General features: G+C 36.9%; 1 protein-coding gene across 2 annotated transcripts in view; it reads right to left on the reverse strand.

The window, feature by feature from the left end:
* Positions 1-442: 442 nt before the first annotated feature.
* Oscillin (glucosamine-6-phosphate isomerase Oscillin) overlaps positions 443-15733 on the reverse strand; it is a 229630-nt gene continuing 214339 nt past the window's right edge. For both annotated transcript variants that reach the window (XM_067142661.2, XM_067142658.2), the window contains one exon: positions 443-4858. In XM_067142661.2, coding sequence (XP_066998762.2) covers positions 4814-4858 — 45 coding nt within the window. In that variant the 3' untranslated portion in view covers positions 443-4813. The remainder of the gene's footprint in view (positions 4859-15733) is intronic.

Below are 15733 nucleotides of genomic sequence, written 5' to 3' on the forward strand. Positions count from 1 at the left end.
ATACTTTATTTCTGCTACGCTGCACAGCACAGCTTCCAAGCCAAGATGGAATGAGAAAGTTCATTATCATAAATATACAAAAGAATGTTGTGGCTAGCCTTTACTCTAAGTTCTCTGGGTTTGAAACCTTAGTTCAATCCTGCAACCAATGTCAATAAGGAGGAGAGGACTCAATCTCTAACCTACCTTATGAAAATTCAAACTTCCCCCTAAGTAACATATTCACCATCCAAGTGTCACTATGCAATGTTGTTATCTCCAGGAAAGGGTATAATACATTACATTGGAACTGAGAAACTTAACACATACAGTTATAAGAACAAACTTTAAAACCACATGTAATGTCTTGGTTCTAGATCAGTAAATATACTGAACAACTGGAAGACAGATTTAACAGTGCAGCTGTCAAGGAAATAGTACAGAAAAGCAAATAACTCTCCAGTATTTTAAAAACCAGGTTAACTTTTTAATTTTTTAAGTAAATATTTTTACATAGACACCATAGAACAAAAAACAATTTAATACATCTGATACAAACAAATCATATTAAGAGTGTCAATAAACTTTATTCCAAGAGGGTTTAAAACAACTTGTAATAATACAATATTATTCTCTTTGTGCACCGTCACACTCCTGTTTCCTGCTTACATGTCCAACATGTCTAGCTCTAGCTGCAAATGTCAGTAACTCCTTGACTTGATCTAATTCTCAGGATGATTCTATATCCTTAAAATTCCTGTGTACATCTCTGATTATAGTGAAAATAATGACAAATATTTCCCCCTGATATTTTTATCTTCCAAATTCTCTGCAAGCACCCCAAAAGCAATAAACATGCCATTAGAAGATCTTTCCTAAAAGGATCTAAACCTTATAAGTACATCAGAAAATGTAGAAAATCATACAGAAAAAAGTTATAAAAATTCTGAAAAAGAAGACTGTGTTAAAAGTAGGCTACTCCTTGAGTATCCACAGCCTGCATCTGATATTTATTTCATATCTAATTTTTCACAATTCATACGCATTATTCTAAAAACTACCTTCAACTTATTTTCAGTGTTTGCAGCCATTTCTGCAAGAGCATTCTTTAAAATGACTCTGGATACACATGCACAATGCTTGTCAAAATAAACACTTAACAATACCAAATTTAAATATAAAAAGTAATCGTACTATCACATAAGTTTGCTAAAATTTACACACCAATGGCTCATACACCACTTACATGTTTATTTGTGTGAATTCCAAGACCCCATTTATATTTATATATTCAGTATGTATTTACAGGATATATGAACAAATCTGTCCAATACTCACAGGCCATGAAAAGAGACTATGTCAATTAAAATGAATAGGAACTACAATCTAACTTGCAATTTTTATCCAGATGCAACTAGGGCTGTAATGTAATGCCATTTAAGATGAGGTCTGTTGTACAAATATCCCTTGAATTGCATCAAAAGGACCCTCCATGTTGTTTTAAATTAAAGTTATGTTGTAAAATCCACTTTTTTTGGAGTCAGGTACCATGAAATGAAAAAAATCATAATAAAAAATGAAAAATCAGAGCACAAAGTTGTGCATGAACACAATACTTCCTCTACTCCTCGTAATGCGCACAAGTAAAAAAATGGAATTGAGACCAAGGCAGAACAATCGTGGAGACTCCCACCTGTTCAATTACGATATCACAACTACATTACATTACATTACATTACTTCCCCTCAGTTGGCTAGATGAAAGTTTCAAATTAGAGGGTATGTTCCTATCCTTATTTATGTCATCCTGATAGCTTTTAACAAGGAATGTGATTATTCGGACAACATAAATAAATTTTTGCACACCTCTTAAGTGTTAAATGACTCTGGTAGCAGAAATAATAAAAGCATTTCTATGTGCAACCAAATAGAAATACACCTTCCAACACTGCTGAGAAGCGAGTATTATTTTTCATAAATTAACTAAGGTATGATTAAGTAATTTCTATGTATCAGGAAGCACAAGAAACATGGTGAGGAACATTTCTCTCTCAGCTGCCCTATGCAGGAAAGAGAAAATAAAACTTATAACTAACCATAATTTGAAATTTATTTACTTGTTATGGAACTACGATATACCAATACAGGATTTCTAAATGAGAGGTTGAAGAAGGTAATGAAGATAATTACATTCAGTTGATGTATTTTATCAATACTCTCATTCTTCCAGAGTAGAAATGGACAAATTCTAGCTTGATTTTGTGCTATTCTGCATGGTTCCTCCAGATAACTGACTTGCTTATTTTAATAAAATTTTCTTCCTTGCACACTGTGACATTCTGCAGTCATCTATTCTAAGAATAGCTAGAGCACTGTATGTATCCCACTAGTAAGGCATTTAATGATGTGCTATAACCATGATGTTATCATTGCTTCATTTCTTAAGAGTGTCCTAACTGACAGTTATTTTAGTACACAAATATAAGATAAACTCACATCAGCATCCTGAATCTCAAGTGGTCAGTGAATTTATTAAGCATGTACTAGATAATCAGCCTTGTCATTCAAGTAGTTTCCTATGAATGAAGTTTATGTAGGAACAACGTCTACAATTAGATTATATTAGTCATTGTCATGTTAAGATTTTATGGAATAACTTCATATGCATGGTGGAACATTTACTTAATAACAGATAGGTTTTACTGACAGAAGGTTGCTGAAGACAACTAGCAGCTATTCTGGTTCTTTAATCCAGTACATTGTTCACCCACAGTATATTCTCCCACAGACCTAGTTCATGGGCAAGAGATGTTCTCAGTATTGATGGCTATGCAATCCATCTGCTATTTCTTGGTTTTAATTTATATATATATATATATATATATGTATACATTTTTTTTAGATGTATGCAAATCTCTCTTGTTTAGGGTTGGTAAATGGCACTCAAAGAAAATGAGATGGTCTAATAGAACATAAGTTTTTCATTATACTATGGATACAACAAATCCTTTCTTCTTGGAAGTGTTTCTTACAGCTCACACACAGTTTTGTCACAGTTCTGCCAGTGGAATGTCATCAGCACAGGTAACAGAGCACAATTACAGTTATGCATAAATTTCTCCATGTTCTCCTGTGGTGTCATTAAGAATGACCCCAAAATAGCACATTTTATAACAAGCTTTTATAATTAATCATATGTATAGGTACAACTTTCCTGGAATATACTTTTCTTAACTTTCCAAGATCTTATAACTGACATAATGCCTAAGCTGGCAAAACCTGTATTTATTCTTGGGTTACTTCTTTCATCTTTCCTATCCAAACTCCCATGATCAACTTGTTCTCTGGGGGACATTTTGGGGACCAAAGTGCATCTTATGACTCCTGGCTCTGTATCTTCAGTAATGCTAGAGACTCTCACCCTATTACGACACCACGGTCCCTACCTCATTACACAGCATATGACTTTGTAGTTATCCCTTAAAACCAAACATCTGTCTGTCCATCAGTCAGTTTAATAGAAAATGGAAAATACATTGGTAATTACTAGTTTATCGCAACATATGTATCAATAATAAATATGAAATCTTCAAAACTTCTTTCCATACTATCTATGTTTATGAGCAAATAACAATGTAAAAATTCAATACATCGGTTAATGTTTTTGACATACAGGACAATGTGGATAGGATGTCAACAAAAAGAATATTACCCCTAATGTAATTACATTGAAGATTATCATCATAGTAGTTGTAAAATCTAAAAAATCAGATGCACATACATCCTGTAGTATTATACAAAATACTATGCAAGTACTCACAAAATCTCTCCAATGATTTCAAGGAATTATTGCTCATTGGAGAAGATAACATTTGTTTTCTCATACCATGCAGACACCCTAAGTCTGATGCCCCTTTATACACGACTAAAAAAATAGAAAACTGTAATACCACCCCTATGGACACTGCACAATATACTAAGATTGCAGATTTTCATTAAATACCATGTTATAAAAAAATACAGCACAGATAAGCCATAATTACAGTTTCATCATATATGATACCTGGGATACAAACTTTTGGATATATACTATAATGAAAATATATTGTCAAGAGAATTCAGACAATATTTTAAATATATAATATGGAACAAATTTGATAGAAGTAAAATTTTATCTCCACTGACATCAAAAGAAAGGCTACAAATTATGCTACTGGTACTTGCAATCATGGAATAAAATATAAGGTGCAGAAAATTATATTTTATACTTATCTTCATCTGTTTCGAGCTAACTTTCACGGTAACCCTGTCAGTTTATACTTTCATTTTATAATTCTAACACTGATAAAAAAGAAAATTCAAGTAAAATTAATTGTAGAAAATACTGAGAGACTCATATCATGCCAAACACAAGGAAGATAATTACATTCTAATGCAAAATAATATTCTCAAAATTGAATATACAGTTTTCTTAGCATTATGTTTGTTTCTTTCACTGAAATTGAAAGATTAATTATATTTTATATAACAGGTATGAAAAACTGATTTTAAAACAACCATAACCATCTATTTTGAATGGAATTATTAGAATATAAAAATGAAAGGAAAGACTTTTCTATAGCAAGCACTAAATCAAAGTATTATAGCTTCACACCATCAATGAAGTAGAGAAAGAACATGAGGAAAGGGGTAAATTTCTTTCCTACTCACCATTTTCTCTTTCTTTCTATTGTTCACGGGTTAAATCTACCTGAAACATGTTTAACTGACTTACAGCTGTACAAAGAAAGGCACAAAGCATAAGGCAAAACAGAACAGTGATGCAAGGTCTTCTATCAGTCACCACTCCCAACAAGCTGGCTATGCACACTCCACAAATTCTGAAAAGAAAGAATTTTATCACTTGTACGCAGCAATTAAAAATCGCACTTCTCTGATCAAGGTAAGAAATTACTCACTTTCAATAATCAAGTGAAAACATCACATTGTAAGATGTGCAAAACAAATTTATATTAATAAAGGTAAGATAACATGTATCTATCCAATATCATAGCAATCCTTATAACTTTGAAAAAATATTCTCCAAGAACTCGGTCACAAATTAGCTCATGTTCTTCGAATTTCGAAAAACAATAAGCAACAAATAGCACTAATGTACAAGGTAACCAAAACAGTTCTGTCCTTTTTTCTCACTGCAAGGAAGAAAAGCCCCAGATGCTGGCAGAAGTGTTCCACCTAGTGGAAATGTGGCCAGCGTGGGAGACGGGGCTTAGTCCTTGGTCTGGGAATGTGAAGTGTGCAGTTGCAGCAGTTATAGCATAAACAGCAACACAGAGAAACGGATGTGTCAATGCAACTTGTTTGGGGCCATTTGGTTTACAACTTTAAAGTACGTCTATCCGAAGCCGAATCACGTCGCCACAAATGCCAAGCCTGTGGAGAGACTGCTGTACATGAACGCACTGCCAGGTGCTGGTTCACAAAGGTCATCAACTTGGATGATTGACCTCTCTGATGACACCCACAGTGGCCACCCCAGGTGCTGAATAACAAAGCCTTGCACAAGGCCATAAAAGAGGACAGTAGCAAATGTGTGGTCAGCTTGCCACACACTTCCAAGTGTCTGAAGAAACAGTCAGACTTAACCTGGACTGCATATGGAAGGCATACAAGTTGAACAAATGGGCACCATGCATACTGTCGGACACCAACAAGGAACAGTGAGTGACAGCCTGTTAATAGTTGCTTTCAAGACATTGCAATGCAACCATATTTGATAGTGTGTTCACTGGTGATGAAACTTGAGTCCTGTATGACTCACTCAAGCATGCCACACATAAGTCGTCACAATGGGACTCAGTGCTGAACACTGCCTGACCATCTCTGCGCCAATGCAAGATCTGACTCTGCATAAGGTGACTCACCATTGCAAAGTTTCCTGATATTCCCACCTAATCAATACTATACATGTTGTAAAAATTTATTTACATCTAAATTGCAATACTAGTTTTGATACATGGATCATCCTCAGTTGCTTACACTAACAATTAAAATAGTACATTCACAATCATTAGAAACCACTTCCTTTGAGTTTGTCATATATTACAATCTTAAAATGTAATAAACGTCCATGTTTCATTTCATTGTATATGGTGGGCTAGTCCCAAAGTGGTGCACTACGAGCTTCTACGACCAGGCTAAAACATCATCACGGACCTGTACTCGCAGCAGTTGGAAAGTGTGCAACGGGTACTGAAGCAGCCAGCATTGGTTAAGTGCAAGGGTGTACTGTTCCTGCACAACTCTTAGCCACATGTGGCGCAGGTCACCAGGGAGACCATACACTGACTTGGCTAGGAGACCCTGTACCATCCCATCTACTTCCCAGATCTAGCGCCAACAGATTACCACCTTTTTCATTTTCTGGACAATCCATCTTCCCCATGGGTGTACGGGAGGCACTTGTGCACTTCTTTTCATCCAAGATTATTGCCAGGACATTGCACAGTTGGAACACATTGGGAACAGGTACTGGAAGCCAATGGGGATTACTTTGAGGACTAGAGGTAATTAATGGTTATGAATTTCATGTTTTTGGTCCGTATTGAACTGAGAATAATATATAAGTAATAATAATAACAACGTAAACGTTTCCACCTTTTCAATACTAAAATATATTCACAAAATTATAAATGTACCACCTGTAAAAAAACCTACATCGGGCAAACCGGGAGAAACTTCATTATCAGATACCACGAGCACACTAACGCAATAAAATACAACAGGTTTTCAGCCATCGGCCAACACATGCAAGATTATAACCATAATTTCACCAATATTGAACAAGACATGGACATCCTCGTATTAGCAAACAAGGGCCCTTTACTCAACATAATGGAAAATTACTACATACACCTAGACCAATACTTTAATGCCAGTCACAATCTCAATGAAATCTCAGAGAAACCCAACATACTCTTCGATCTATTTATCACTTTCCTCAGAAACAATAATGCAGCCAACCTAAACTCAATCCCAAATTTAATCAAAGGTACTTTTCCAAGACAATTACACTTTCTTCCGCACCCTTCAGCCCCACCTTAAGCCCTCTTCCTAAGCCATATATAATTTTATATATGTCATTTCAATACAAGAACTTACTGATTTCCATGATTATAATTTTTACAACACCCCATTTATACTTTATTCTTTGTTACCATAATAACATCTCATTTCACTTGTTATTCTTTAAAATAACATTTTCTTAGGATTTCGCCAAAAGTGATCTTTACTCCAATACGGCTGATGATGACCCCTAGATGGGTCGAAACTAGTACCGTGTAATTTATAATTTTGTGAATATATTTTAGTATTGAAAAGGTGGAAACGTTTACGTTGTTATTATTATTACTTATATACTAGAAGTAAGTCATATTTGCTGTGTACTGTCTTGTGTCTGACACTTGAAAACAGACCAAATTTTTTTTGGTTACCTTTTATAATCACTGTACTTTTTTGATTTCCTTGAACTCCCGATCTGCAGTCCTATAACTAGGTCTAGGGTAGAGAAAGTTAAGTCTGTCTTCAGACAGATACGGGTAGATATCTTCAGGATGATGAAATTAGACAAATTAGTGACAAGTTCCATCAAATAGAACGTCAGCAGGTTCAGAATGTAGAAAGGATAGTGGACAGTTTTACGAAGCAATGTGACATAACAGTTAGAATCAACAGCGAGGACAGGATAGTACTAATGGGCAATTTCCATGCAAGATTTAACTGCGTCAAGTAATGAAAGGTGCCATGAGAGGAATAGACAGTTAGGCTTTGTAGATCTAGAAAATGCATATAGGGATGCTGTAGCAGAAACAGAAAAGGAATGCCTACAAATGTGCGCAAAGATGAGGAAAAGCGAACACCTTGATGGGATAATGAAGTCAGGGTAGCTTGTAAATGTAAAGAGAACGTGCATCAAAAACGGTTTCATATAAGAAGTGGTGTAAATATGGAATTGTAAGTAGAGGGAGGAGGGGAGTGGGAATAGAGAGAGAGAGAGAGAGAGAGAGAGAGAGAGAGAGAGCTTTGAAGAAGAAATCGTAGGAAGATTTCAGTAATAACCTGGAAAGACTTGATGATAATGCAGGGAAATCTTTCCGGACTGTAATAAAGAATCTTTGAAAGGGAGGGAAAAGGGAAAGAAATAGTGTGTTGGGATAAATCAGGTGAATTCATTGTTGATTCTAGAGAATTAACAGACAGATGGAAGGAATATTTTGAAATCTTTCTCCTGAAGTCCCAAACAATGGAGTCCATAGGGAGAACAACTAAGGCAGTGAAATTATGGTCAAGGAAGTGGAAAGGATGGTAAATAAACTACATTGTTATAAAGCAGCTGGAATAGATGAAATTAGACTTGAAATGGTGAAATATAGTGGGAAGGGACGAAATGGCTTGAGAGATAAATACGATTAGCATGGAATGAGAAGAAGGTACCAGTACCTTTTGATAGGATGAAAACAGTAAACTGACTCATTTATAAGCTAGGAAACAGACAGGATTGAAACAACTATCAAGGTATATCTCCAGGCAAGGTTTTCACAAGCATTTTGGAAAAGAGTGTGATGGAAAGTAAATTGGAAGAAAACCAGTGTGATTTCAAATACAGAGGAGCTGTCAAGACTAGATTTTTGGTAAGCATCAAGTAACTGGTAGGTGTCATGAGAGGAATAGACTGTCATGTTTATGTTTTGTAGATCTAGAAAAGGCATATGACAGAGTACAAAGTGAAAAGATGGACTCCAGGGAGAACTGATGATAGAATGAGTTCTTGGTTCAAAGCTGTCACAGCCATAATGTTCATAGTATACATGGATCATTTACTAAAAGGTATAAAATGACAGTAGGGATTCAGTTGGGTGGAAATGTAGTAAGCAAGTTTGGCCTATGCCGATGACCTGGTCTTAATGGAAGTCTGTGCTGAAACCCTGAAGGCTAATGACTGGGAGCTTAAAGGAGCTGCAGTGAGTATGATATGATAATTAACCTTGCTAAGACAAAAGTGATGTCAGTAGGAAAGAATCATAAGAGGGCTTAATACTCAGGTCATGAATATGAAACTGGAATAGCTGGATCATTTCTTGTAATTAGGATGTGCATTCTATTCTCTCAGGATGATAGTATACGGTACTAGGTAAAATTGAATCAAAGTGCAGCAAAGCTAATGCAGTGAGCTTGCAGTTGTGATCAACAGTGTTCTGTAAGAGAGGCACGAGTTCTTGGATAAAACGATCTTTACATTGGTGTTTTAACAGACTGACTTAGCTGTATGGGAGCAAAAGTTGGGTGGACTAGGGATATCTTATTCATATATGAGAAGAAACAGACATAAAAGTAGTGAGAATTACTGCTGGTACCAACAGGTGGGAACAATGGCAGGAGAGTACTCAAAATATAGAGATAAAGGCTAAGCTAAGAATAAACATGATGAAGCTATACACATAAACCAGCTTTAGTGGTGGGGTCATGTGAGGTAAACTGAGTAAGGTAAGTTACCTACCTAGTATAAAAATGAACTTCGTCATTGTAGTTAAGTGGAGGGAGATCAAGGCAAAGATTGTTAGACCCAGTGTTTAATTACTGAATGATACGAGGTGTGGAACAAAATGAGGCTACAGATCTAGTTGGAATTAGGGGCCTATGGAGTTAAATTCAAAGACCTGCACACAATGAATTCTGGAAGTAATAACTGTTTATAATGAAGATGTATAAATGCGAGCTGGAGAGTGGAATGGCGGGATATGAGGTGGGACATGGGGGAGCAGCTTTCTCTCCCTGCAACTGAAACACTTACTGAGCAAGTCAAATTGCATGCATCCAATTACACTGGAATTTCAGTTAGTACAGTGAGTAGGATCCACAAGGACACAACAGTAGCTGGTGATACATCACTATCAACCCCATGGATGCAATGCCCAGAGCCCAAGAAAGATAATAAATAATAATAATGTTATTTGCTTTATGTCTAGCTAACTACTTTGATGGTTTTCGGACATGCCGAGGTGCTGGAATTTAGTCCTTCAGGGGTTCAGTTACGTGCCAGTAAATTTACTGACACAAGGCTGACGTATTTCAGCACCTTCAAATACCACCGGACTGAGCCAGGATCGAATCTGCCAAGTTGGGGTCAGAAGGCCAGTGCCTCAACCGTCTGAGACACTTAGCCCGGTATCCCAGGAAGAAAAGTGTGCTGAGATGATTTTAATAAAAGAGTAATTAAGACATCATTCCAAACTTTCATTTAGTCCAGAGGAAAGTGCCTACTTGTCCCAAGCTTTTGAGTACCATCAAGGATAAAATCAACTTTTCTAGGGGCGTTCACATCTTAAGGTGAATTTTGAAGGATATCGGATTAAAGTGGAAAAAGTGTCAGTGTTCCAGAAAATATTTAACTGAAGTCCAAATACTGTCAGTTGGTGCTGTTGGTATTTAAGAGCTATATAACATCATAGGAAAGATCATTATACCGTTGTTTATATCGATGAAACATGGGTGAATAATGCTTTAACATTTAATAATTGTTGGCAAAATGACAATGAACCTGGAATCATGATCGACACAAGCTCATTGAACAGCTTCATAGTTGTACATGCGGGATCTCAAGATGGATTTTTCGATGGTGCATTTACTTACTAATTTTGAAGGCCGGAAAATCATCAGCAGGAGATTATCATGGTCACATGAATGCAAAAAATGTTGAAAAGTGGATTTGTGAGAAGCTGTTCTCAAATCTCCCCAAGATAGCACTATAGAGCTAGATAATGCTTTGTGTTAATGTGTGTAACAAAAACCTTCCCCCAACCATCTGAAGTATTCAGTTAAGAAAATGATGAGCTGCTGGAAATTATAGAATGATAAAAGTGGCATACAGTGAAGACATGAGGAAATCAGAGCACTTCCATTTAATTTAAATTAATAAAGGTCCTGAGAAAATATTCCAGATTGGTGAACTTTTTAAGTCATGTGGACATGACATAATTCATTTGCCACCTTACTGTAGATTTGCTAGATTAATGCCATTTAATTGGTTTGGGCAAAGACAAAGAGGATTGCACAGAAAATTGATGTTACTGCACACATTTCCTTCACAAGCTTGAAGTTATAACAAGAACCACAATTTCTTCTATTGACAAAAAAGACTGGGAAAGATACTATTCCCCTGTTTATAAAACTAAGGACTGCTCCTGGCAGAATGATGGACTGATGGAAAATGCTCTCAACAGACACATCATATCTTTAGGTAGTGTGATTCAAGTAAGTGAATCTAGTGATAAACAGTTTCACTCATCTGAATATGAACTTGTTCAACGACTGCCAGACAGTGGGCGAGGTATCAACCAAGGATCTCTTCAAACACTTCTTCGTACGAGTAAGTCATTTGTATAGAAAACACTAAGTCCATATCTACCTTGGAAAATATTGTTTTAAATATTATTTTATTTCGAAGTTTGGTCTCATTCTGCAAGAAAGCAACCTGTAGTTGACACATGAGAATAGAAGGACTGATGAAGTCACTTACAGACTCTGATAAATATTTTAGAGGAAATAAGCAATGAAGGTTAAAATCGCTGACCCAGCCAGGAAATGAACCTGGGACCCCTTGGACCAAAGGCCAGCATGATAACCAGGTTAGACAAGGAACTGTACCAAATTAGTGGCTTCAGGGGGTGCAACCCTTTTCAGGCACACATGCAATGGTGGTGAGCTGTATGAACCTCTTCAACTACATACTGTCCTCCAGCCAATCTTATTCTAGTAGTACCAGGAATCAAACCTGGGCCTGAAAGATTGGCTAGTAAGCCTATTTATACACTACAGAAGTGGACATCTAAGCAATAAAAGTGCATCTCAAGAATACAAGCAATTACAACTTTCAAATCTATTAGTTGTAAACGCCATCATCTTAAAATTTTGTAAGTTCAACACAGTCCAGACATATGCCACTTATGTGTGGTGCAGTTCACCAATGACACTGAGCGTCCTGCAGCTAGAAGCCACCTGATGATACTGTGACTGTGAAGTACAATGTTTTAAAAAAATGCAAGCTTGTGGACAAAGGGGCTTCTAGAGCTACACAATCACAGCTGCAATTCTCTTGCATCAAACGCAAGGATAGGATAGGGCTAATGGGCGATTTCAATGCGAGAGTTTGAAATAAAACTGGAGGATATGAAAGGGTGATTGGTAAATATGGGGAAGATATAGAAGCCAATATGAAAGGGAAGCATTTGCTGGACTTCTGTGCTAGTATGGGTTCAGCAGTTATGAATAAAATCTTCAAGCATAAAGCTATTCACCGCTACACATGGGAGGGTATGGGCACCAAATCAATAATAGACTATATCTTAACCGGCTTTGAATTCAGGAAATCTGTTAGGAATGTGCAAGTTTTCCGGAGATTTTTCAATGATACAAACCACTATCTGAAGTGAAGTATCTCTATGCCTAGGATAGAGAAAGTGAAATCTGTCTGCAGACGAATAAGGGTAGAAAATCTCCAGGACAAGGAAATTAGAAGTACATAGATATGATCAGTGAAAAGTTCCAAACTATGGACAGTAAGCAGGTTCAGAATATAAAAAGATAATTGGTGGCATACAGGGATGCTCTAGTAGAAATAGTAAGGGAATGCCTGAAAAAAACTGTAAGAAGGGAAAAAGCAAACTTCTTGGTGGAATAATGAAGTGAGAGCAGTTTGCAAATGTAAAAAGAAGGGGAATCAGAAATGGCTCCAAAAAAGGGACTGATGCAGACAGAGAATTGTATGTAGATGTAAAAAACAGAGCGAAACAAATAGTTGTTGAATCCAAAAAGAAGTTGTGAGAAGATTTTAGTAATGCCATAGAAAGTTAGGTCAAGCAGCTAGAAAATCTTTCTGGACAGTAATAATCTTAGGAAGAGAGGGAAAAAGGAAACAAATAGCGTATGGGTATTTCAGGTGAACTCATAATAATAGATCCCAGGGAATCACTGGAGAGGCAGAAGGAATATTTTGAAAATCTTCTCAATGTAAAAGGAAATCCTCTTGGTGACGTCGCAAACAACCAAGCTCACGGGGAGGAGAACAATTATGTTGGTGAAATTACACTTGATAAAGCAGAAAGGACAGTAAATAAACTCCATTGTCATAAAGCAGCAGGAATAGATGAAATTAGACCTGAAATGGTGAAACACAGTGTGATGGCAGGGATGAAATTACTTCATAGAATAATAAAATTAACATAGTGTTAGTAAGATACCTTCTGACTGGACAAAAGCAGTAATTGCACCTATCTACAGAATAAGCAAGGGAACCAGAAGAATTGCAACAACTGTTGAGGAATCTTATTGAACAGTATACCAGGAAAAGTATTCACTGGCATCTTGGAAGGAAGGGTGCGATCAGTGGTTGAGAGGAAGTCTGATGAAAACCAGTGTGGATTCAGACTACAGAGGAGCTGTCAGGATCAGATTTTCAGTATGCGCCAGGTAACTGAAAAGTAGTACAAGAGGAACGTTTATGTTTTGTACATCTAGAGAAAGCATACGACAGAGGACTGAGGGAAAACATGTTCGTCGTACTGGGGGACTATGGGATTAACAGTAATTTTAAAAATCAATTAAACACATTTATGTGACAATTGAGCTACAATGAGAATTGATGGTACAATGAGTTCTTGGTTCAAGGTACCTATAGGGGTTGTTCACATTTTAGACAGCTCATCTGCTGAAATGTATGAAGTGGCAGGGAGGGACTCAGGTGGAAATGTAGTAAGCAGTCTGGCCTATGCTCATGATTTGGTCTTAATGGCAGATTGCACCGAAAGCCTGCAGTCTAATATCTTGGGACTTGAAAATTTAGCTCTATAGTGCTATCTTGGGGAGATTTGAGAACAGCTTCTCACAAATCCACTTTTCAACATTTTTTGCATTCATGTGACCATGATAATCTCCTGCTGATGATTTTCCGGCCTTCAAAATTAGTAAGTAAATGCACCATCGAAAAATCCATCTTGAGATCCCGCATGTACAACTATGAAGCTGTTCAATGAGCTTGTGTCGATCATGATTCCAGGTTCATTGTCATTTTGCCAACAATTATTAAATGTTAAAGCATTATTCACCCATGTTTCATCGATATAAACAACGGTATAATGATCTTTCCTATGATGTTATATAGCTCTTAAATACCAACAGCACCAACTGACAGTATTTGGACTTCAGTTAAATATTTTCTGGAACACTGACACTTTTTCCACTTTAATCCGATATCCTTCAAAATTCACCTTAAGATGTGAACGCCCCTAGAAAAGTTGATTTTATCCTTGATGGTACTCAAAAGCTTGGGACAAGTAGGCACTTTCCTCTGGACTAAATGAAAGTTTGGAATGATGTCTTAATTACTCTTTTATTAAAATCATCTCAGCACACTTTTCTTCCTGGGATACCGGGCTAAGTGTCTCAGACGGTTGAGGCACTGGCCTTCTGACCCCAACTTGTTCATTACTAACTTATCCTTTATCTTCTCATTCTGAGTACCCTCCTGTCATTGTTCCCACCTGTTTGTACCAGCAATCATTCTCGCTACTTTCATGTCTGTTACTTCTAACTTATGAAAACCTGAATCCACCCAGCTTGCACTCCCGTAAAGCAAAGTTGGTCCTAAAACAGCCCAATGTAAAGATAGTTTCATCCAGGAGCTGACTTCCTTCTTACAGTATACTGTTGATCGCAACTGCGAGCTCATTGCATTAGCTTTACTGCACCTTGATTCAATCTCACCTAGTATAATACCACCTTGGGAGAACACACATCCTAAATACTTGAAAATATCTACCTGTTCCAGCTTTGCATCCCCAATCTGACATTCAGTTTTCTTGGATTTCTTACTTACATCGATTTAGTCTTGGAAAGGCTAATTTTCATACCATACTCATTGCACCTATTTTCATCATCATCGGTTTGCCCTTCCAGCGAGCCGGGTAGGGTGTTTGAAAACGAGCGTCTTCCAAAGTTGCCTATTCAAAAACATTTCGTTGTCCAAGACAGATTCCCAATTCCATCCTCTTCTCTCCACGTCTTCCCTCAGTTGGTCCATCCATCTTCTTCTTGGTCTTCCAGCTTGTCTTCTACCTGTTATTCTCTTTTCCAAATAAGCACATGGTAACCTTGTGCTATTCATTCGTTTAACATGCCCAAACCATTTAAGTCTAGATGACCTCTTTCCTCCATCGATTCATTTAGACCTAGGTTAGATCGGATCTCATCATTTTTCACATGATCAAGTCGGGTCTTTTGGAGGGCAGTTCTAAGAAATTTCATTTCACAGGCTTGAATCCTACTATAATCCTTTGATGTTAGTGTGCAGGTTTCCAGAGAATATGTAAGGATAGGAATGAAATACGACTTGTACAGGGTCATTTTTGTTCTTTGTGGGACTTTCTGATCCCATAGTAGGTGTCTAACGATGCTGTAAAAGTTAGAGCCTTTGGTTACTCTGTTTGTTATTTCTATCTCAGCTCTGTTATTACTAGCGATTACGCTTCCTAAATAACTGAATTGGTGTACTACTTCAACTTGGTGGTCCTGTATTTTTATGTTGCATTCTGTATAATGTCTGCTGATTTTTAATGCTACTGTTTTTGATGGGTTCAATTTCATTCCATAATCATCAAACTTCTTACACCATGCATTCAGATTATTTTGCACTCCCTCCTCTG

Source organism: Anabrus simplex, chromosome 3 (assembly GCF_040414725.1).
Source record: "Anabrus simplex isolate iqAnaSimp1 chromosome 3, ASM4041472v1, whole genome shotgun sequence".
Classification (NCBI taxonomy): domain Eukaryota; kingdom Metazoa; phylum Arthropoda; class Insecta; order Orthoptera; family Tettigoniidae; genus Anabrus; species Anabrus simplex.